The sequence below is a fragment of the Haemorhous mexicanus genome, chromosome 10 (genome assembly GCF_027477595.1).
Source record: "Haemorhous mexicanus isolate bHaeMex1 chromosome 10, bHaeMex1.pri, whole genome shotgun sequence".
In the NCBI taxonomy this organism is placed as follows: Eukaryota; Metazoa; Chordata; class Aves; order Passeriformes; family Fringillidae; genus Haemorhous; species Haemorhous mexicanus.
This window is the reverse complement of record NC_082350.1, coordinates 19,770,875-19,792,023: the sequence shown is the minus strand read 5'-3', so window position 1 is coordinate 19,792,023 and position 21,149 is coordinate 19,770,875. Positions and strand designations below refer to the sequence as shown.

Below are 21,149 nucleotides of genomic sequence, written 5' to 3'. Positions count from 1 at the left end.
GCTGTATTAACTGTATATTAATCCTTTTCCTGCAGGGATTGTTGTGATCTTTAAAATACACTGAAAACCGTCAGACCTGGGAGTGTTAGGGTACAGAGTACTGTTATTATTGTAGGGAAAGATGCTCCAGCAAATTTGCAAGGACCAAGCAGAGTGGAATGGTCAAAATCAGAGCTTTCCCTGCCAGGGGGTGCCAAGGAAAATGAGGTGCTGGGAGTGAGTAGCTCCCTCTTCTGCTTCCAAAGCTTAACGTGGCAGTGAGATGTGGCTTTTGCAGCCCCGTTTGTCACTCTGTCAGTTGTGTCATCTTCTCTGGGTTTGTGTAGTGCATCTTCCAGTGGATAGAGGCAGCTTCACCAATTGTTCTCAAAACTGATTGAGATTCCTTTTCCATGAGGTTTAGATTTTCCTTGGATGAAGATCTGAGAACAATGTCACCTTTGTGCTACAGTGAGAGTCATTAGCTGAGAGACTTCAGAAGTGAGAGCTAGAAGTACAAGTGGCTATTTAGTGTGTTTGTTCCACGTGGATTAACTGTATCATGGTGATCTTGTCAGAAAGGTGGTATTGTTAGAAATATAAACAGATGAGAAATTAATGTCTTTAGATTTGGCCTTCTTCCAGTGGAACATACTGGGGTTGGTCCCTGGAAAGTTGGCAGGAGCAGGAGGCAGATTTCTTTGCACTTAAGAGACCTAGTGACACTTTTTAGTTTGCTTGGCTCATATGAAAATGTGCCCTTTATGATTTACATTGTAATTACTTTTTTGAGATTTTTTTTTTATGTCTTCTAGAAAAACTCTGTTCCTCTGAGAAGGGCTCCTACTCCAGGTAGCCATTCCTTTGTACAGGAATTGAGGAGGGAAGGCAGGCTGCCCAAAACACAAGCCTGGCCTAGTGCTTAGTATTGCTTCCTCCAGGGACTGACCCAGCAGCTGTGGGAGCCAACCACCTCCCTGCAAATTGGGTGACAAAGTCCTGCACCTCTCATTATTCAGATCTGAAGTGCAGTCATGCCTCCTGGTGACTTTTTCCACGTCTCCAACACTGTGCTGTACGTTTCTTCTCTTCTATTTTGTCCATTGTGACTTCTTTTCCTCTTTTGGTGGATGAGCCTAACTTTGTGTTCAGTAGAATGCAGAAGATATGAAGGGTGCATTAAATAATCTTTTGCTGTACTATTTTCTTTTTTAGAAGGATAATACTCAGCTTTGGAAATTCCACCTTTTAATGTGATAATACTCAGCTTTGGAAATTCCACCTTTTAATGTGATCCTGGTCTCAAAAACATCTGATAATTTATCACAGAATTGTAGAGTCATAGAATATGCTGAGTTGGACAAGACCCATGAGAATCATTGAGTCCAACTCCTGGCCCTGCATAGGACACCCCAACAATGCCACTATGTCCAAACACTTCTTCAGCTCTGTCAGGCTTGGTGCTGTGACCACTCCCCTGGGGAGCTTTTCCAGTGTCCAGCCACCCTCTGGGGGAAAAACCTTTCCCTAATATCCAACCTGACACAGCTGACACTTTTCCTCGTATCCTCCCCTGACACAGCTCCATGCCATTCTCTTCATTCTGTCACTGGCTGTGGGAGTGACACATCTAGGGGAGAGACCACAGCTGGAAAAGGGACACAAACTAAAGCATAAAAATGGCTTATATGTGAACTATGGATGCTGCACGTGGATGTGCCCTGAAACCTTCCCCACGAAGGGCATTGGTGACAGCCCCAGCACAGCTCATGAGCCTGACACGGTGACAGGACCAGGCAGGCTGGCTCTGTAGAGTGCAGGACTGTGTTTGTTTGAGCAGCTGAAAGTTTGGCTTTGCTCTGCTGGAAAACCTTGCTGCTGACAACAGCTTCCTTTGTGAATCTTGCTGACTTCATTTTTGTGGCTCGGGAACTCTGTAATGGTTATGTTGGGACAATTCCCAAAGTCTGAGCTGAGCTGATGCTCTGCTGTTTATTGTGCAGTTGAGACTGAAATCCTTGAGAGACTGGAGTGTGTAAGGGATATTGGTGATTGTATTGCATAAAACATTCTAGAAATAAACACCTCCCATCTGGCAGTTCCTTTGGTCAATATTCCTTGAGGAAAATCAGGAGGTCACTGAGGCCCATGTCTGTGAGGGGTAGGCTTGGATCTTGTTTCTATTGATGGAATGAGAGCAGCAGAGAAGAAAGAAGAGAACTGAACACACCAAGACAAAGGGAATACTCCAGATGAGGATTTTGGTCTAGCTGCAAGATGATTTCAGTTAGTGAGGCAATAAATTGCTTGGTGGTTGGTGATCACCTGAAAAGTCAGAGCAGTGTGGTACTATTGCTTGACAGGGACATGCCAAAGCTGTCACAAGGGCAGGTGTTTTGCTGTGCACCAGGACACTCAGCTGGTTCACATCAGTTAACTCACTGCTCTCCTGAAGTTGGTGAGTGGTAACTTCAGCAGAAATTGTGCCTGCAGTGGCTCACACATGAGAAATAACTGGTGCTTGGGAGAACAACCAGTGTGTGTGTGCATTGTGCATTTCCTTGGATTGATTTAAATTTGGATCTTACTAGCCCTTTCCTCTTTATGTGTCACTGACCATCCTGTTACCCAGAGTGCTGCTGGACTGGAATATTTTGGGTAGCAGAGAGACCTGAATTCTGAGGTACCCAGAGTGTCAGAGGATAAGTACAGAGATGCAGATGAATGCTGGAGCTCTGCTGTGGAACCATCAGTTTTCCTCTCAGCTCTTCTCCCCAGCTTTTCTGTTCTGGAGGCACAGCACTGTTTTTGTGACCAACAGAGCTGCACAGCCAGAGTTCTGCACAAAGCAGGATCCCCACATCTCGGGTGGCACTGCTGGGCTGCACTACTGGGCTGGAGCTTGGCAGTCAGCCCTGGTGGATCTCAGGCACCTCTGCCAGGGGCTCACACAGCCTGCACCTGGATAAACTGCCCCAAACAGTGGTAAGGGATGGGTGGAAGTTCTCTATTCCTGGCTGCAGGCTAGAAGTACTCCTGACCAGTGCTAGTTTTGCCATTGTATTTGCTCACAAACTGTGAAGCCTTGATCCTGCCTGTGCATGTCACTTGTCCAAGACACTGCTTTGGAATTCGTGAGCACTGCTCTAGAGTCCACCTGTGATTTATAGGTGGGTGTGAGCAGTCCATGCACCTCTTGGAGTGGAGGTTTGGGTTTGGTTTAGTGGCTGACTGGCCCATACAGATTTTTTCTTCCTAGGAAATGTTCTAAGTGCTGTACTGGATTGGCCTTGTGCATGTGCCCTTTCAGGAGCTACAGCAGAGGTACCAGGAATCTTTGTTAAGCAATTGTGAATTAATTTGCTTGTAGGGAAATATCCAGTGCTATCCAGTGCTTTTGTAAAGGAAGAGCAGGGGAAGGATTTCTTTTGCACTTCAAGTAAACAGTCCAGTTACTGGGCCCTGTATTTTATTTTCTACTTCCATCCTTTGTTCTTTCTTTCTCTGCCCAACTCAGCTCTTCTTTTCCCATCTCTCATCTTTCACCAGTTCCAGTAGTACCTGGCTCCTCTTCACTGCTTGTGCGTATTTTGACTTCAATGTTTGCATATCTCAGTGTCCTTCCAGTCCTTATTCTGATTCTGTTGCTTCTCCCTCTGATCCTTTTTTTTACCTGATACCAATTTCTACCCTCTTATTATTCCTTTTCTGCTTTCCTTTAGTCACCAGTACTTTCCTGTCATCTTTGGGTGACAGAGGGAAGTTCTCTAAAAGGCAGACTCACACCACTGTTCATATCCCATGTTTCTTTTGAATGTGACTAGATAAATTCTTGGCCTTAGCAAACATTTTTTATGTTGGTTCCCCCACCTCACCCCAGAAGTAACTACATTTACTGCAGTGGAAACTTAAAAATGAACTTTTTGTTTGCTGGAGCCATCTCTATGTCCTGTTGTGTTCACTTGGTTGTCAGTGGTTTGCTGTGGTTTTTTTTTCCTCCTTGTTTCAATGTAGGTTGTACTGGTACATGACAGAGAGACAGGCTTTCTTTTTATTCTTCATCGTAAATTATTATGTGTTGTTGAAATGAATATTAAGTGCCAAAGCATCTGTTCTTTTTCAGCCTGTCCTGAAATAAAATATGTGTAATTTAGTTAGACTATTGTGGGATCCAGTGCAATGTGTGTATGTTAGGGATGGTCCTGTAACTTTTCAAATATATTGAAGATTGCATTGGAATTATAGAGCAAGACTCTTGTGACCACAGCCAGATTAATTTTTAGTGATTCCTGCTGAACAGACACCCTGAGCAGAGCCTGTAGCAGTTCTGTATGGGCATGAATTTTGTCGGGAAGCACTCACATGGAAACCGTGACAGAATGCACAAAGACAGTGATCCTGTCTCATAACTGGTACATTTTATTTTATATATGACAGGATGGATGACCTTGTCATGTTTGGGTGTGGAGACTTGTGGAGACTCCAGGTTCCATTTTACTCTCTTCTGTGATATTCTCTTAGCAAATTTTGCCATTGTTCCAGAGGATCTAAAGCAAACACCTGTGCATGAGACACTGTCCCTGAGTCTGCAGCTGTTTGCCATGTTAGGAGAGCACCACAGCCCTCGTGTTTGTACAAAGTCATTGTTGTCTGAGCCACTGCAGGAGCTGAAATTGCTAAACCCTAAATTTCCCTGAGGGATCTAAATGGTTGGTGAGGGCTGGTAATGGGATGGAGGTCATTAGTTCAGTCCTGATTAGGTTAGGGGTGCTTGGAAGCTGTTGGTGTCTGGTGCCACGAGCAGTGTGGAATGAGGGGGTGACCTCTCTCTTGCTGTCCTCATGGCTGGCACTTGTGTTTGCCTCTCACCCACCAGCTTCCTTGCTCTGCTTTTGAGTCTGAGAGGGAGCAAGTGGTGCATTTTGCCTCCCTTTCCCTGGGGATTCTCTGCCTCTTTTCTTCCTCCAAACATGAATTTGTGTCTAAATAAGTAAGAGCAACTCTTTATTCTTTTTTAAAAATGCTTTTCTCCCTGGTGTGAGCTGAAGGTTTCCCTTTCTGAATTAAGCACCTGGCATACCTTGAACACCTTGGCAGCAAAGAACAGGCAGAAATGAGGAGCAATCCCTTTTCCTTCTGCTTAGAAGGTGAGAAGGTTGATCTGCTCTTGAGTGGCCTTCTCAGCAGTGATGGAGCCTGACCAAGCACAAGCTTCTGCCCCAATGGTGCCTTTAGACTGGAGTGATAAGGGAAAAGAATGTTTTACATTGCTTTATCCTGAACTTCACACTACATGTCTGCTGCATCCTCAAGCAAGAATGAGGGGGAAAAATATCCAGCTAAAGTTCCTGGTTTTGTCTGTCAGGAGAAGTTATGCTTTTCTGTAGAATAGTGTCTTCAGTACTTTAGATAATCTGCCTTCTTCCAGCATAAACTTTCACACACATCTAAAATGATTGTCAAATACAGAGATTTACATGCCACAGACAATGTAAAATATCATTCCTTCCAGAACTATTTTTCTGCTCAGTGGGGTTAAATTACCCAGCACAGAGTTTGTCTTAGATCACAGTCGAGTGTTTTTTGAGCACCAAACAGGGGCCTAATCCTTTACTCAGCCATCTACAAAAGTGTCTTTTTCACACAGGCTTCTGTTTTACTTTGACCTTTCGGTCTTTTGAACAGTCTGTCCACTTCTTTCCAAGCTGTGGGAGAGAACACTCTGCCTGTGCTCTCTTGGAGAAACATCTGTTTTGTTAGTAACCACAACCAACTTACTCAGACTCTACATTTAGCTCCTATGCTGAAAGTGACAGATTGTTGTCATAGGCTGCCTCAGAAATGGTTCAGTGGTCTCTTGGATTCCTTCCAGAAAAAGAGAGAATGATCTCCAAGAAAACAAAACTTTAAACAGAGTTCCTGAGACCCTAGAGGGACAACACTGTTATTTTTATTTAGACTGGGCACCTCTAGGATCCTCTTGTAGAGGACACATCCATGACTTTCTCACAGAAGGAGGTAATGCAGAAGGATTTGGAATGCAGGAGAGAAGAGCAGGCAGCATGTATGTTTCTAATATGATTTGCTTCTGGAGATAATGATCCTTACTTTCATATATATATATGTTTATAATTTACTTCTGAGGTGCCTATGAATGAGTGCAGTTCATGTTGTTCTTTGGGGAATTTAAGACAAGAGGTTCTGTGCTTTGCAATAGCACAAACAGGCTCACAATAGAAGGAAGGTCACAGAGCTTCTGAAGGGCTCAATCTTTGTTCTGCACCACCTACTCAAAACAATACATGTTAGAGGGCTTGGAAAAATTGATCCAACACCAATGAGCAGATGACTGAAAGTCCTCCTGGCAGTCTGATGTAGGAGAGATCTTAGAATGGTGCTAAAATTGAGCAAGACTTTGGTAACAGCCAGTATCAACACCCAGTTTTAGGGAGAGCAAAAAGCGATGCCAGCTTACGTTACTGAAATGTCAGCATTTGTGATCAGCACCAGGAGTGTATATCTTTATATTCCCTTTGTAATGCCCTTGTCTCCAAGCTCTGTATTGCATGAGTGGAGAGGATCCCTGATAGATACTGAAGAATGCACACAAAACACTTGTCAAGTTTTTGTTAGCCAGTTTTAAGGGTTCTGAGGTCACTTGAGATCTTTTTTCTCAGACAAGATTGTGATCAATTGTAGAAGTTGTGGCAGAGTCCCTGGACCATCAACTCTGCTGTGCTTCTGGTTTGAAATGATGTTCTTGCAATTAAATGCCCACAAGAAATTCTGCTATTTCAAATAAATGCTCATGCTTATTTCTATGCTTTACACATTTCTGTGCCTATGAACCTCTGTGGGTTGGGCACTCAAGTGGAATTTTTCCAGACTAACTTCTAGACTTCCAATTTGGACACTCACTAATCTGTAGTTGCTAATAAACTCATTTCAAAGAGTTTCTATAGGCTGTGGGATATGTGTGTTATGATATGTGATATGATGGGGAAGTTTCTTAGAGGACTGATGGTGTAAACACTATGAAAGCCATATTTCAGGTGTGTGCCTGATAACTGAAAAGGTCTGCAATTCTTGGGGTTTTTTTCTGTGTGCTGGGCTCTTCCTGTCCTTCCCTGCTGTAAGTGTTTGTGCCATTCCCTGCAGGATTCAGAAGGAGGTCTCTACGTGTGCATGAACACCTTTCTGGGATTTGGAAGGGAGCACATCGAGCGGCATTACCGGAAAACAGGCCAGTGTGTCTACCTGCACCTGAAACGGCACCTGAGACAGGTGAGACCTCTGCCTTCCCGGGGAGCCACCCCAGCAGTGCTCCTGTCTCTTGTGCTCATTTGGGTTCTGCATTTCAGGCACAGACCAACTCCTGAGTGACTGAAATGCACACGTTCAGATTTGGGGCTGGATATCAAATCCAGGTGCTTGGATGCCAACCAATCCTACAGCTTCAGTTCTGAGATGTATCAAAAGCCCTAAAGAGTCAGACCTTAAAGGCAGCTCCTTCCTGACTTTCACTGATGTTTTTCACTTCTCATTTCTGTGTATCACATCCATATTGTCTGCATGTTATGTGCACCATTTACATAGCTAAATATTTTCTGAAATCTGCATTTCAAGTGTACAATTACTGTAATAATTGAATTACTGGGTTTGGCTCAGATGTGTCTGGACACTGCTGATTTCTGTTTTCCGTATGAGGTTTCATCTCAGGGTGACAGGACTCCTTTTCATCCTAAGATTCCTGTACAGATAAACCCTGACCAGGGCTGGGATCTTAAGCTTAGCTTAAATTAATGCTGGCCCTCATTTAGCCTTTCCCCACAAATGGGTGTGCATGTACAGCCTCATGTTCACTGCTCTTCCATGCCATCACTGCATATCAGCAGTCACTTATACCCTGTGCTTTATAACCTCTGCTTCTCTGTGGTTTATCTGGCATCTTTAAAAGACTCTTAATTACTTCTGACCTGAGCTATAAGGAAAGCACTGGGTTTGCTTATAGCTCACTCTTCCATAAGCTCTGTCTCTGTTGGCAAGTTAGAGGGCTTAAAAGAGCTGCTTGGAGTGGGTTAGAATCCTTGTTTCTCATTCTACAGCAAGGCTTCCCCTGGGTGATGAAGGCCTTGAGTTATATAAAGTGCCCTGACCACTTACCTTATTGCCAGTAGAGGAGTGTTCATATTTTATCAGAGTCACAGTGAGGTGGATTGCATGTCTTCCAGGATGAGATGGTAAATGGTATTTGTTATACTTTAGAATTGCCTTTCCTTCTAAGGGCAGTACCAACATTTTCCTTCACTCTGTTAACTGAGTTTTTGCAGAGCCTACTCTGGTTTTAGCAGTGGTTCTTCTGACTGAATTTAACACTCCTGAAAGATGCTGTCTAGAGACAGGTGGGCAAAAATCCTGTCAGCTTTCCTTGTGCATAGCTTTCTTCCATAAGTTCAGGGGTTAAAATGAGGCCTCAAAAATTCCTTTCCTGATAAAGATTGGGCTGAAGAACCCAAAATGGAGAAAGACATACCCCAACTGTTGTTTGGTGTTGCAAATCGCTTTGATTGAAGAAGGTCAGTGGTTCCTGTTTTTCTCTGGGTGTATCATGATGTAGCAGAGGGGCTGGCTCTGTGCTGGAAGGTGTCAACACACTGGTTCTCTGGGTCATGTGGCAGGAAACAGGGTTAGACTACACAGTGCAGGTGAATATTGCATCATCCAATAGGGCTCATAGCCAGGATTGCTCATATATTAGCTGTGGATTTCTTTTTTTTTGCCATGACTATTTGCTTCTTAAGTGCCATCCATGTTTTCCTTTGAGCAATGTGAAACATCAAGTGTTTTATGAAGTGTCTGGCACGTGCTGCATTGTGGTTTTGGTTTTGGAGGCCAAGCTTTTAATGGTGTAGGATACAGTAAAGCCAAAGGCATTGGATGTGCTATCTTAAGATTCTTATAGTGAGGCTGCTATTCCTGCCTGTGGTTCCCTTGGCATCATCCTTGCAGAATGCACTGCATTGCTGCAGAAATCCCGGGTTGCTTCCCAAGATGTTTGGAATAAATGTCATTTGTGTATCTTGTCACAATTCAGTTAGAAAATAAGGGTCACATCTTCAGCCTGCTGGCTCAAGTAGAGCTGGAACATCTGCCCATGGCAGCTCAGCACCAGAGGCCTCTGCTGAATCATCAGAGATGGGCACAAGTGCAAGTTATGGAGCACCCCCTGGTAAAATTCTTAGCTAAATAAAGGAAATTGATTTTTATTTTTCCTTTTCCACAGTGTTACATTCATCAGGATTTTTAAATCAGCCTCTTCTCTGTAGTGTATGACTTTTATTCAACTGCCTGGGTGCTGTTCATTTCCAGGCAGAGCTTCATCTTGGTGCTGTAGTGATACCTCAGCCCTGTTGAAAACCCTGGGCAGAGAAGCACAAAGATTTCCTGCAGGGAAAGGTTTCTGGATGCTCTCCAGGGATGATGGTGTTATAAAAAGTGAGAGACAGCAGAACAGGCTGCACTGTCACCTTGTCCAAGGAGCATCACAAATGGAATTTAGTGCCACTGCTGATGCCTCATGTCACTCCCATTTGTTGGGTGTGTCGCATCTATTAGAAACAAAAATGGGTTTGTGAATGAAGAATGTTTTCAGTGATTTCTGACAAGCTAAAAAAATCCTGTCAGGTTGTGGGTGTTTTAGGAGTATTGAGCAGCTTTGATTCTGATGCATTTGTACTTGGAAAAATCAAGCTGAAATCATTGTCAGCTTGAGTTAAATATAAGCATTCCATGTGAATTCATTCTCTTTGCAATCTCTAGTCTTAATGACTTTCACAATATCACACTTGGTGCCATCAGAATTCAGTTGGAGTTTCCTAGTATTGGAAAAAACTGTTTTTTTAGTTCTGGAAATATAGTCCTTGGAGAATGTGTAATTTATTCATAATGTCTTTGCAATTGGGTTATGTTGTTTCTTGCTACTCCTTTTAAAAAATGATGTAAAATACGGTTAAAATACATTCCTGGCTACTTCCTTCCCACTTGTTAAATTCCAGTAGCATTAAAGAAAGAAATATTCTGCATGTTATTTTCAGTTCATTGAGGAATTTTTATTTTTATTTGAACTGCTGGAGTTGCAACCCTGACTTTTCCCTAGAGCTTTTCTATGGGAATAATGGATTCTGTTCTTAAATGCAGCCAAAGGGTGTTTGTCAGCATCTGCTCTTTCTAAGAATGGAAAATTTTCCTATGATGTATAAGACCTCACTGATGATTAAAGCAGTTTGCTTAGGCCAAAGCTTTAATTTACATGGTGAAGGGAACCACCCAAAATATGTGACCCTTTTGCCTGCGAAGGGGCAGAGGCAAGCATGAACTTTCCCTGTAGGCTGACAGGTTCTTGGCTGCTTTCTTTCCACCTGTTGTATCCCAATATTATTATTAAAAAAAAAAAAAAAGTTGCCTAACAACCTTGCCAGTTACACTAACATTACACACTACATCATGCATCATGTTGGCACCAAATAGCCACAGAGGCTTTTTTGATTTAATTTGATTTAATGGTGCTGTTTAATAAACAGCTTAAGGAGTGAGTGCACTGACTTTGACATTTCCTGAGTTAGTTGTATTTTCCCTTGTAGTCTGAGGTATTCTGAATTGGAAAAGTCGTGAAACTTAATTCCATTTGGAATTTACTGTTTTCTGCTATGGTGCTTGAATTAAAAAATACAATCAAATCCCCCACTAAATAATTGCTTGAGTTGGCGAGTTTCCTCCATACTTTCTAATATTTAGAAAACATGGTGATAATTTGGATTAATGGAAGCAGGTGGGTATTCTGACAGAAAGGGCATTTTTTCCTAGATAGAAGAAAATTAACCTAACTAACAGATCAAAGCAAAGTGGTCCTGCTGGAATCAGTTATGAAGGCTTGAATCCTTTATGCACATAATAGCCTTTTCTTCTCTCTAACTCAGCTTTAGTCACTAAGAAATGTTGTTGGGGGTCTAGAGAGAGGTTTGAGAGGTGCTGGGTGTCTCTGCCTTGGTGACAGAACAGCTGCCACCCGTGGTGGCTGTGGGGCACCCTCTGATCAATTGCCAGTGAGCCAAGAGTGAAGGACTCAGATGGAGGCTCTCTCTCTCCATGGGGGTGCTGGGCACTGATGAGTCCCAGTGTCAGAGGAGAGCAAAGAGCATTTACATCCTTGCTCGCTGTGCTCATCCAAGGACTGTGGTCTGATGGGAGGGGTTGATGCAGATTTACTGTTGTCTCACTTGATGGATTTTTAATTGTTTCTTTCTCTCTTTCCAGAAGGTACCAGGAGCATCTGGTGGAGCTTTACCAAAAAGGAGGAATGCTAAGCTATTTTTAGGTATTGTGAGCAGCTGCTTTCACACAGTCCTTTTCTGACCCTGTCTGCATGTGGACTTGGGTTCTGCCCACCATTGTGTCTGGCTCTGGGGCTCCTTTTGGGTTTTCATTTCCTGCTGTTTGTTTTGGTTTCTTTTTAACTTTTGGTACTAGACAATAAATGTTTTCCAGGCAAATAAGTAGTTCTCAACCATTTTGGTGCATACTGAAAGATGTGTGTACATGAAACATTTTAATGTAAAATAGATCCTCAACTACTCTGAGATAGCCTAGACTTTGAAAGGCACTTTTTAACTAATTCTGTCCATTCTCTCTCTGTAATTTCCACAAAGAACTCTTTTATTAGAATGCTGGCCCATACTTAATGTTTAGATATATTAGGGCCTCAGTGTGGCTCTGTCCTGCTCAGCAGATGATCATAGGAAGGGTTGTTTAAAGTTGTTACAAAGGTAAACGTTCTTCGGTGATGATGTGGTCTCTCCTGTAATGAATACAACTGCACATACACCATGAGCATCTCTAATTCTGTTATGTCCATAGTTCTATTCCCTTGCTTCATGGAAAGCAGTTTTCTTACCATGCCCATATCAGCCAAAATCCATTTATTCAGATTACCCAGAAAACCTGAGGGACTCATAAATATGGATGAGGAGAATGTGATGAAAAGCCTGGATTCTCTCTTCTCCCACAGCTTGTGGTGTTTCTCCAATTCATCTATTATTTATTGTCTCTGTATTAATAGTGAATAGTGAATTTTTCTTCAGGTAACTAAAAGGTGAAGTGGTTTCTTTACAATTGCCAGCCCTTATGGCTAAAGAGAAACAATAGAATGACGTTCTCTGTTGGAATTGCTTTGATCTGTGGAATGTGTCCCTCAGAGGCCTTTGTAGATTGTGATTGATTAAATCGTTGCTGGTAACGTAAGTAAGTCTTGCAAGGAGGGCTGATAAAGAAAAAAGACTGAAAATGAGTCATAAAAAAAGTTAAACTTGTAGGAAGAGACTGTTACATCACAGATGCTGCTCTAAATGCCATTTACTGCCAGTTTACATTGAAAATCATTGTCACTGGATGCTGATAGGATAATTGGTTCAGAAACAAAGCTGGCTGCAGTGGAGGAGTGTAGTACAGTGTTTGCAATGTGAGTGTAAATACAAAGCACAAAAGCACATTCAAATTTTGTCCTTGCTGATCTTCTGCATACACCTGAAGGCTCCTGTCACTGAGGTGTGCCAGCACACAGGGCACTGGCAGAGGGTACTGTCTCTGATGTGCCACGTTGAAATCCTCAAATTCCACCCTTGTGCATGAGCATTTTGTTCCCTCTGAGTAGATCTTGAGCAGCAGTTCCAAGGGAGCTCCTGAGGGCAGTTCAGTTTCGCCGGGGTGGGTTTAGGACATGGATCTATCACCATTTAATCCAGCACTTCTGGAATCTAATGCACTTTTGAAAATGTGTCTCATCTGGTCTATTGTTCCGCTGCACTCTTCATTGCAGCCCCTGCTGGCTTGGAGTGAGCTGGTATCAGGTCTGCTCTGTTCCTGGAGGCAGTGCTTCCATGCTTCCAAATGCATTGTGTCTGCTTCTTTGGATCAGCAGATGTTACTGGTTTTGGCCATGCTTAAAGCAAAGAACAAAGAATTATTCCTGTCCTTCTTCACAGCTGAGGAAACAAAAGCACTGAGAGGTAGCTGATATGATAATTTTGCATGTGACAGCAACAGAGGTAGTTAGCAAAATTTGGTGTCTTATCTCTTAATCCAAAGTATTTTTCATTGGTTCAGAACTGCTGATCTCATCTAAACAGGTTGTTTTAATTCTGTCTTTCTCATTGTGACCTTGGGCACTATCAGAGAAAGGCTGGGGTTGGAAGGGACCTCTGGAGATCATCAAGTCCAATCCCCTGCTGGAGCAGGTTCATGTAGAACAGGCTGCACATGATCCTATCCAGGAATATTTTAATATCTCCAGAGAAGGACACTCCATGAGCTCTTCTGGCAGCCTGTTCCAGTGCTCTGTCACCCTCAAAGTAAGGAAGCTTTTCTTCATATTTAGATGTAACTTCCTGTGTTTCAGTTTGTGCCTGTTGTGCCTTGTCCTGTCACTGGGCACTGCTGGAGAAAATCTGGCCCCATCTTCTTGACACCTGCCCTGAAGATATTCTGTGCCCTGATAAGACCTCCTGTCAGTCTCTTTTCCAGGCTGAACAGGCCCAGATTGTCCACATGAGAGAGATGCTTCAGTTCCCTAATTATCTTTGTAGCCCTCCGGTGGACCCTCTGCATTCCCTGTCTTTCTTGGCCTGGGGAGCCCAGAACTGATGGAATATTCCAGGTGCAGCCCCACCTGGGCAGAGTAGAGGAGGAGGATGATTCCCCTTTTGATCTGCTGGCCACACTGTTCTTAATGCCCCCAGGATACCACTGGCCTTCTTAGAGGACACAAGGGCACATTGCTGGCCCATGGTGAATTTATCCTGCCTGGTACAACCCAGCTATGTCACCTGCCAGGTAGGGCTTGCCCTGGCTCACAAAACACAAGAATCAGTGGCTAGCTCCAGCATCCCTCTGTTCCTACATGTCTGTCAATGATTCCCTGTAGCCCCAGAGCTTTAAGCTTTGTGTACAAAGTCAATCCAGTTTAGGCATTTGTTACATTGGTTGTTATAATCCTCTTTGATGTAAAACTATTAAAGATACTAAACCCTTTTCAATCTCCTTAGTATTAGGAAAACATCTTTTGGATGCTCACTGATTACTTTCTAGCACTGCTGCTATCTAGTAAATGTAATAGAAACACAGGCTGTTTGGGCCAGTCAGCTGCAATATTTATCTTTCCCTAAACATGGAAAGATTCACAGCAAAGTGTGTGTGCCTGTGCACATGTGCATCAGGTTCTGGGCACGTTTTGGTTTGGTTTTCTTTGGAGAAGGCTGGAGGGTGTTGGCTGTGAGTGTTCTGTGTAATCAGGAAGCATAACAGTTTTGTTTATTGAAATGTATGAACTGCCTTTTATCTGGCTGGTTTAGGTGTTGCTAGACAGTGTGGACATGACAACTTCAGCTCAGGCTGTGCAGTGTTCCAGGGAATTTGGGGTGATATTTAAAGCAGACTGTCTGTCTTAGAGCCTTTTGTGTGATGAAAAACTCAGTTATTGGGGTGTACTGTGATCATCCGTATGACCTTCTGGTCAAAAGGGGTAGCAGAATTAGGGGGAAGATTCTTGTGCTGAAGGGATTGGAGGTCCAGTTTTTACCATACTTACCAGCAGAGTCCCCCTGAACATATTATCCCAGGAGAGTCTTTCAGAATGTTCTAATTATGAAGAATTAATGCAATGTAAATAGTCTGGAAAGGGATTGAAAACTGAGGAAGCAGAGTTTTCTGGTTGATTTAAAATTACCTAGAATTAAATCTAAAAGAGATTTTTAAGGTGTTACTGAGTAACTAAACAATTGATGAAGTAATTGAAGGATGCAAAGAGTACAAGAGAGGTGCTTGGACTGTGTGTGCTCAGGCATGTGCTCCCAGTTGCTGTTGCTGCTGAGAGGGGTGGTTCTGAGAGAGAGATGGGGTAAATGGTTCTCTGACATGTCAGCTCAGTTGTCAGCAGCAGTGGGAAATTTAAGTGGAACACCAGTAAAGCAACACTTTCTATTTTGTTCTCTATCATTCTGCTTTATAGATATAAAGCAAACCTCTCTTTTGAGTAGCAAAACTGCATCTACACACAGTATCTCCCCCTATTTCCTTCTCCAAAACCAACTAGCAAACACCATTCCCCCTCGCTCCCAGCAAGCAAAACACCTCAGGTAGATATTTGAACTCTCCTTTGAGGGTGGAATCACCCATTTTTGCCTGGTTCTGGTGCCCTCTTCCTGAGCATCTGTTGATCCATGCCAGAGCCTGGACTCCTGGCTTTACAGAGCTGGCAGAGTGACTGTCATATAACTTGTCCCTGGACAGATGTCCTGTCTCAGATTGGTTACCAGAGCATCATCTGCCCCTGCAGCAAGCTGTGGCAGCTCTGTTTTGAGCAAAGTCAGGGCTAACTCAGACCATCAATTAAAAGTGTTTTGAAGTCCTCAGATGAACAGCTCTGTCAGCAGATCTGTGATTGCTGCTGGGGAGAGTATCTATGACACTCAGCAGGTCTCAGGACACCTTGGAAAGGAAAACTTCCACTTGGAGTGTCTGGGAGAACTTGTAAACTTGCTGAGCTTTTCCTGGATGGCACCTCCTTGCTGATGGCAGAGGATGGACTCATGGCTACTGTTTCCAAGTGTAAAGACTACTCCTAATGCTGGGTTTGACCACAGCTTCACTTTGTTCTCCCAGGAGTAGAACCCTGTTGGCAGTAAGGATGGCTTTGTTTGGAGAGCTTCTGAAGAGGGCTTTTACCATGACTGGTTAAAGTTTATATTTATGTGAGTAAGCAGAAATAGAGTATCTGTATCTGTGAATGAAAAGTTGTGATGTAGGAGAACTTAAGCATTTCCTGACAATATTTTTGCAATTTAGCCCGGTAAAATAGTGCATGTTCCCCTGCAGCAGCAGCAGTAGAACTGATTGGCTGTTGCTTTTTAGCTTTGCCATGTGTGCTTGAATTGAGTACAGGATGGTGAACAGATACTTAAACTAACAGATTCTTAAGAGTTTGCTGGTTTGGGTAGAACTGTGAAAATTAGACTAGGTTAACACAGGCTAATGCTGCTGTCAAAACAGTTCTGAATTTGAATTTACATGATTTAGTTTTGCTTGCTTAACATGTGACTGTCCCAGAAATGCAAGGGATGAGGTCTTACCTAGTAATAGGATCAACATAAAAATGCTTTGGAGATATAGCAAGCAATTTGAATGTTCTTTTACAAGTAGTGAATCGGACAAATGATCCTTGTAGAAAGTTTTACCTTTCATTTTTCTGCAAAGGAAAATGTTATGACTAGAAAAAAATTAACAAAAAATTCTTCTGTTTTATACTTCATCTGATGAAGCTAATATTCAAAACAAATTAACTGATTAACTGAGTAAAACAAAACAAATGCCTGAAAACAAATTAACTGAGTAGCTTATAGTTTGCAAAGTGCTGCTGATGCAATTCACTGATATTTAGAGGCAGGAAGAAATAATTTGATTTAAAGACCCAGATCTCCCGAGTCAATACGAATTTGTCCACTGCTTTCAGCAAGAGCAGGATCTAGCCCAGATTCCTAAGATGTCTTTCTAGGGTTTCAAAATTAGTTGTAGACTTGCTAGTCAACACCTCATTCAGTTTTCACGTTTGCATTCCCTTTCACACGCACACAGACACATCCACATGTGCAGGAAATCCTCTTTGGGGGTCCTGTCTGGAGTCTTTTATGCCCCTATTATTAGTGCAGTCAGTTGGTAACTTGTCTAAATCTGATCTGGACACATCCACTCCTTCTCTTCCCCTCTGCTGGGTTGGTTTACATTACAGTAGTGTCTCTCCCAGCTGCTGTTTTCAGTCAGTTCAGCAGCAGCACATTCTCACCGTCACTCAGTGATGCCTCGTGAGGTGCAGTAAATTTACTCTACTGACCACTCACACAAAATATCAGCACCAGTTGAGCCTCTGCTTTGAGGTGTCTGCTGCTTTGCTTTGCCTGCCCTCCCAACACAGCACTGACAACCTGTGGATATTTGGTTTTGGTGGCCAAAGAGCTGAGCTGAGGCTGTCAGGAGGTACCGGAAAAGTGTTACTCCACTGAAAGGGAAACAATGTCCTGTGGGCCTTGACCATCAAGCTGTCACTCCTTGGAAGGATTACAAACTGGCTGGTTGTCTTGTGGCTCCATCTCAGAACTGAGTAAAGCCCTTTTATTTGCCTTCTTCTCACAGTGCATCTTGGAAGATCATCCGTGATCAAGAAACAACTTTGGATGTAGTGCTTGAAAGTTCATGCTTTTCCGTGTCTTTAGTGGTAATTTTTAATCAAATATGCTCCTTTTGCATGTAGATCTCACCCTGCTCCTCTTTCCTGTAGTTACTCTTAGTCCTCCCTAAAATTCTGCACTAGAAACCACCTGCAGACTGCACATGATGCCCAGTGGCTTCAGGGTCAAATTCTGTCCACATTTAGTGTGGGCTCCATTGCCTTCTAAAGTCACAGTCATCTGTTTTTATTACTTCTGCCCTCATGCTGTCTCAGCCTTGCTGGCCCTTGCACAGGTAAAAAAAAATATAATGCAGGTACAGTTTCTTACCAATCTTAACAGCTATGTCTCTCAAGCCAATTTTTAAATATTTGAGTGGTGATCTGTGTGTTTTCAGGTGACATCATTAAGGGGTCCCTCTGAGTGTCCCTGAAAGGGATTAGTTTATATGGTCACCTGCTCTGTATGGAGGGATTTCAGCCTGTGACCTTAGAAGTCCATTCCACTCTTGTGTACTGGGTCTGGACCCTGAGAAACTGTCTTCAGAGTGTTAAGGTGGTGCCTTATAATTCCTAGTCAGAGGGAGTAGGTGTTGGGTGGAAGTGTACCAGTTCTAGGCAGTCACCTTCAAAAGGGGAGTTTTAAATCCTCATGGTGTTTCCCAGGACTGTTAGGAAGCTTTGTGCATCCTTTAAAATAACAGGTGGGTGCTGCCATATCGATGTGTCAGGCAGAAAGAGTCCCATGCTGATGGGACACTCTTTTCTGCTTTTCTGCTGGTATGAATGGCATGAAGCCTGAGCAGTAAAAAGGAAATTCCCTTCCTGCCCATTGCACACAGGAGGCTGGTGCTCCTAAGCATGTGAAGTCCTTAGATGACAGCAGATGATTGCTAATAGGATACTCTGTCTTTCATCCCTGGATCACTGGTTCAGATGCAGGTCAGGCCAGCAGCACTGAAGTCTCTGCTGTTTGGCTGCTGTCTGGCTGGGGAGATGAGCTGCAGTGTGTGTCTGAATTCGGAACGCAGGACACCGTAGCATTGCTGTTTCTATAAGGGGCTTGCAGGTGCTTTAAGGTAATGTCCAGAGCACAAGGCAGTGAAGATCAGCGGGCGTCACACACGTCCCCAGAGCCCAGTGGCCGCTGTGAGCTGGTGCCAGGTTCCCTCTGGTGGCTGAGGCACTGTGTGACCACAGCCCCGCAAGACATTCACTGCCTCCAAACCTGAGCTTTTATCCTCTCTGAGGAGCTTCTCTCCTGTTTAGGAGGTGGCCAGTACTTTTGGCTTTGTTGTGCTGGCCACCATCAAATTTCTGGCATTAAGTAAAAATCCCCTGAGATGCTTTGCCATATGCACCATCAGCTTGGAGATGCTCAGTTTCCTTGTTCCACAGAGCAGAAGAGCTGCTAAAAACTGCAGCTGTGGAGGTTCACTCCTGTATCAAGCATAGGACTGTAATACAAACTGAGAAAGAAGCCTGGAGTAAAGTGAGGGATCATTATGAAAATGGTGTGATTTGGGGAATTAGTAATGAATTAATACGTTCTCTAAAAATGTCATGCTTTCAGTTTGAGACAATGTTCTTGCTTTTGTGTCTGTGATGAGAAAGGGCTTTCTGTTGGCTGTTGGTGAGAGAGAGTTCATGGTGCTGGAAGTCAGTGACAGTGGGCGTTGTCACCTCAGGGTTGGCTGGTGCAGCTGGTGAGCCAAAAGTTGATGTTCCTCTCAAGAGCTGTTCTTTCCAGGTCAAGTTAAAATATATTTTGATACTTGTTTTATCATTTGGGTTGCTCAGTCTGTTACTGCTCTCTGGGAGCTCAGTTTTCTGAATCTGGCTTCTGTCATCCTCACCTCTGTCCCAAACATACATTTGAGATTTCAGACATTCCCAGGGTGCAGTGGTTGCTGCCAATGCTCGTTTAGGATCGAGTGACTCATTAAGCATCTGCTTGTACTGGGGGGGAATTAAGAGCCAGCTTTGGCTACTGCTCACACATCTCTTTTTTTGGTTGAACCTTATTGTGTCAGTGACTGGTACATCAGAATACAGTGGATCCCACATGTCCAATGGGAGAAGGATCCAGAAAATCCCATTGTTGCCTGGGCAATTCTTGCAGTTGAATCTTGCAAAATTTCTGACATATGCATGTTTGGTTTTCCATTTTTCATTTGTCCTAGGAAGAACAGAACAAGGTTTTACTCAGTCTTGTCACTATGTGATAATTAATTAATAATTAAATTTTTTCATTTTTTTTAGAGACACAAACACTAGCCATTTAATTCCCAATATACCCTCCTGCTTCTCTATGGGTCCACATATTTGCTAAAATGTTTGCCATATAATGGGCAAATATTTTAGCTGATGTTGCTTGATCAATGCTCATATTTAAAAAAATAAGTCATTCTTACACTAGAAGGAAAATGTACACAAACACTGTGGAGGGCTTGATCTTCAAAGGAAAGCTTTAGTAGCTAATGAGTGCTTTTTAAATAAATAGTTACCCTGATTAAGGAGTGGAGTCAGCAAGAGAGGGATATTGTTGGTGTTACTGCACTTGCTGTAGCTATTTGAGACTGTGGATGAGACACAGGAATACTTCCAGCCATGGACATCTTTATGGGAGGAAAGGCTACAGGTCCAAGATGGATGGGAGCCACAGCACGTTTCAGACAGGTCTGTGATCTGGAAAATATGGGGTGCTCTTTTTATTTGTCCTCTGCAATTTGGGCATGTGCAGTGCGACCTGGTCTCCATGTTTTATAGAATCTCAAGATTCTGGGTAAAAGGCACAGCAGTATGGCATCCTGATTTGGTCCAAAAGGAGCAGAATTTTGTTTGCTGCTTTGCAGAATGCAATGTCTGCAACAGTGCACTGCTTGCAGAGAGGCCAAACCAACTGTATCTGTAATTGGGGATGGCATTAAGTGGAGATTTTGGTCCTCAGAACATTCTCTGGAAGGATGGTGAGATTTCAGTTTAGATCAGGCTTTCACAAATATTTCTAGCTAGAGAAACCACTGGCTGATGCCAGGCAAGTAATGTTTGTAGTGGTACCCCTGTCATAGTTTTGGAACCTGGATCATGGGACAATCTCCTAACATTGCCCATCTTGTTTTCCAGATCTGGAGATAAGCAGTGATCTCAACAGTGATGACTTTGAATATGAGGATGAAGCAAAACTTGTTATCTTTCCTGATCACTATGAAATCTCATTACCCAACATAGAAGAGCTACCAGCACTGGTCAGTGAGTGTGTGGAAGGGGTCATAGGAATTGTCTCCTGTTTCTGTTTTTGTCAAGATGGTGCCTTGCTTTCTTATGTGCAGTGCTTGTTTGGACATAAAGATTATTCTTTACCAGGTATAATAGAGTCTCAGTCATTAAAAAAAGTGATCTTTACATTTGTTTCTTCTATCTCCTATATTTCTTCCCTTATTATGGTGCCAGCTTGTCCTCGGAAAGCTCACATAGCAGACATGCTTACTCTCCTGCTAAAATAATGACGGCAGTCTAAAAGATTAGATGCATATTTGAGTATATAAATAGTCCTACTGATAAGCAGTTCTGTATGTGGTTAGCAATAGGCTGAATGCCAGGCTTCTGTCCAGTCACTGAGTCGTGTCAGGCTTTGACTGACATCCATTTGTCTTCCAGGTGACGATAGCTTGTGATGCACTGCTCAGTGCAAAATCACCATACAGGAAGCAGGAATCTGACTCCTGGGAAGAAGAGCTGCAGGCATCTAAACATGCTAAAACACTTGTACAGTTAGACAATGGTGTTAGAATTCCCCCCAGGTGAGGGCAACAAGGTTTGTTCACTGTAGGCTCTCTAATTCAGTCCAGGTTAGCTGAACTAAAGGCGGGAACTCAGCCCACGGTTCCCTTGCGTGACT

The 21,149-nt window shown here is 43.2% G+C and overlaps 1 protein-coding gene across 1 annotated transcript in view; it reads left to right on the top strand.

The window, feature by feature from the left end:
* The window catches only part of USP13 (ubiquitin specific peptidase 13), a 50,666-nt gene that overhangs the window by 2,550 nt on the left and 26,967 nt on the right, over positions 1–21,149 (top strand). Inside the window, exons 2-5 of the mRNA XM_059855727.1 lie at positions 7,138–7,263; positions 11,293–11,353; positions 20,375–20,496; positions 20,909–21,051. Of these exons, the coding sequence (XP_059711710.1) occupies positions 7,138–7,263; positions 11,293–11,353; positions 20,375–20,496; positions 20,909–21,051 (452 nt within the window). The remainder of the gene's footprint in view (positions 1–7,137; positions 7,264–11,292; positions 11,354–20,374; positions 20,497–20,908; positions 21,052–21,149) is intronic.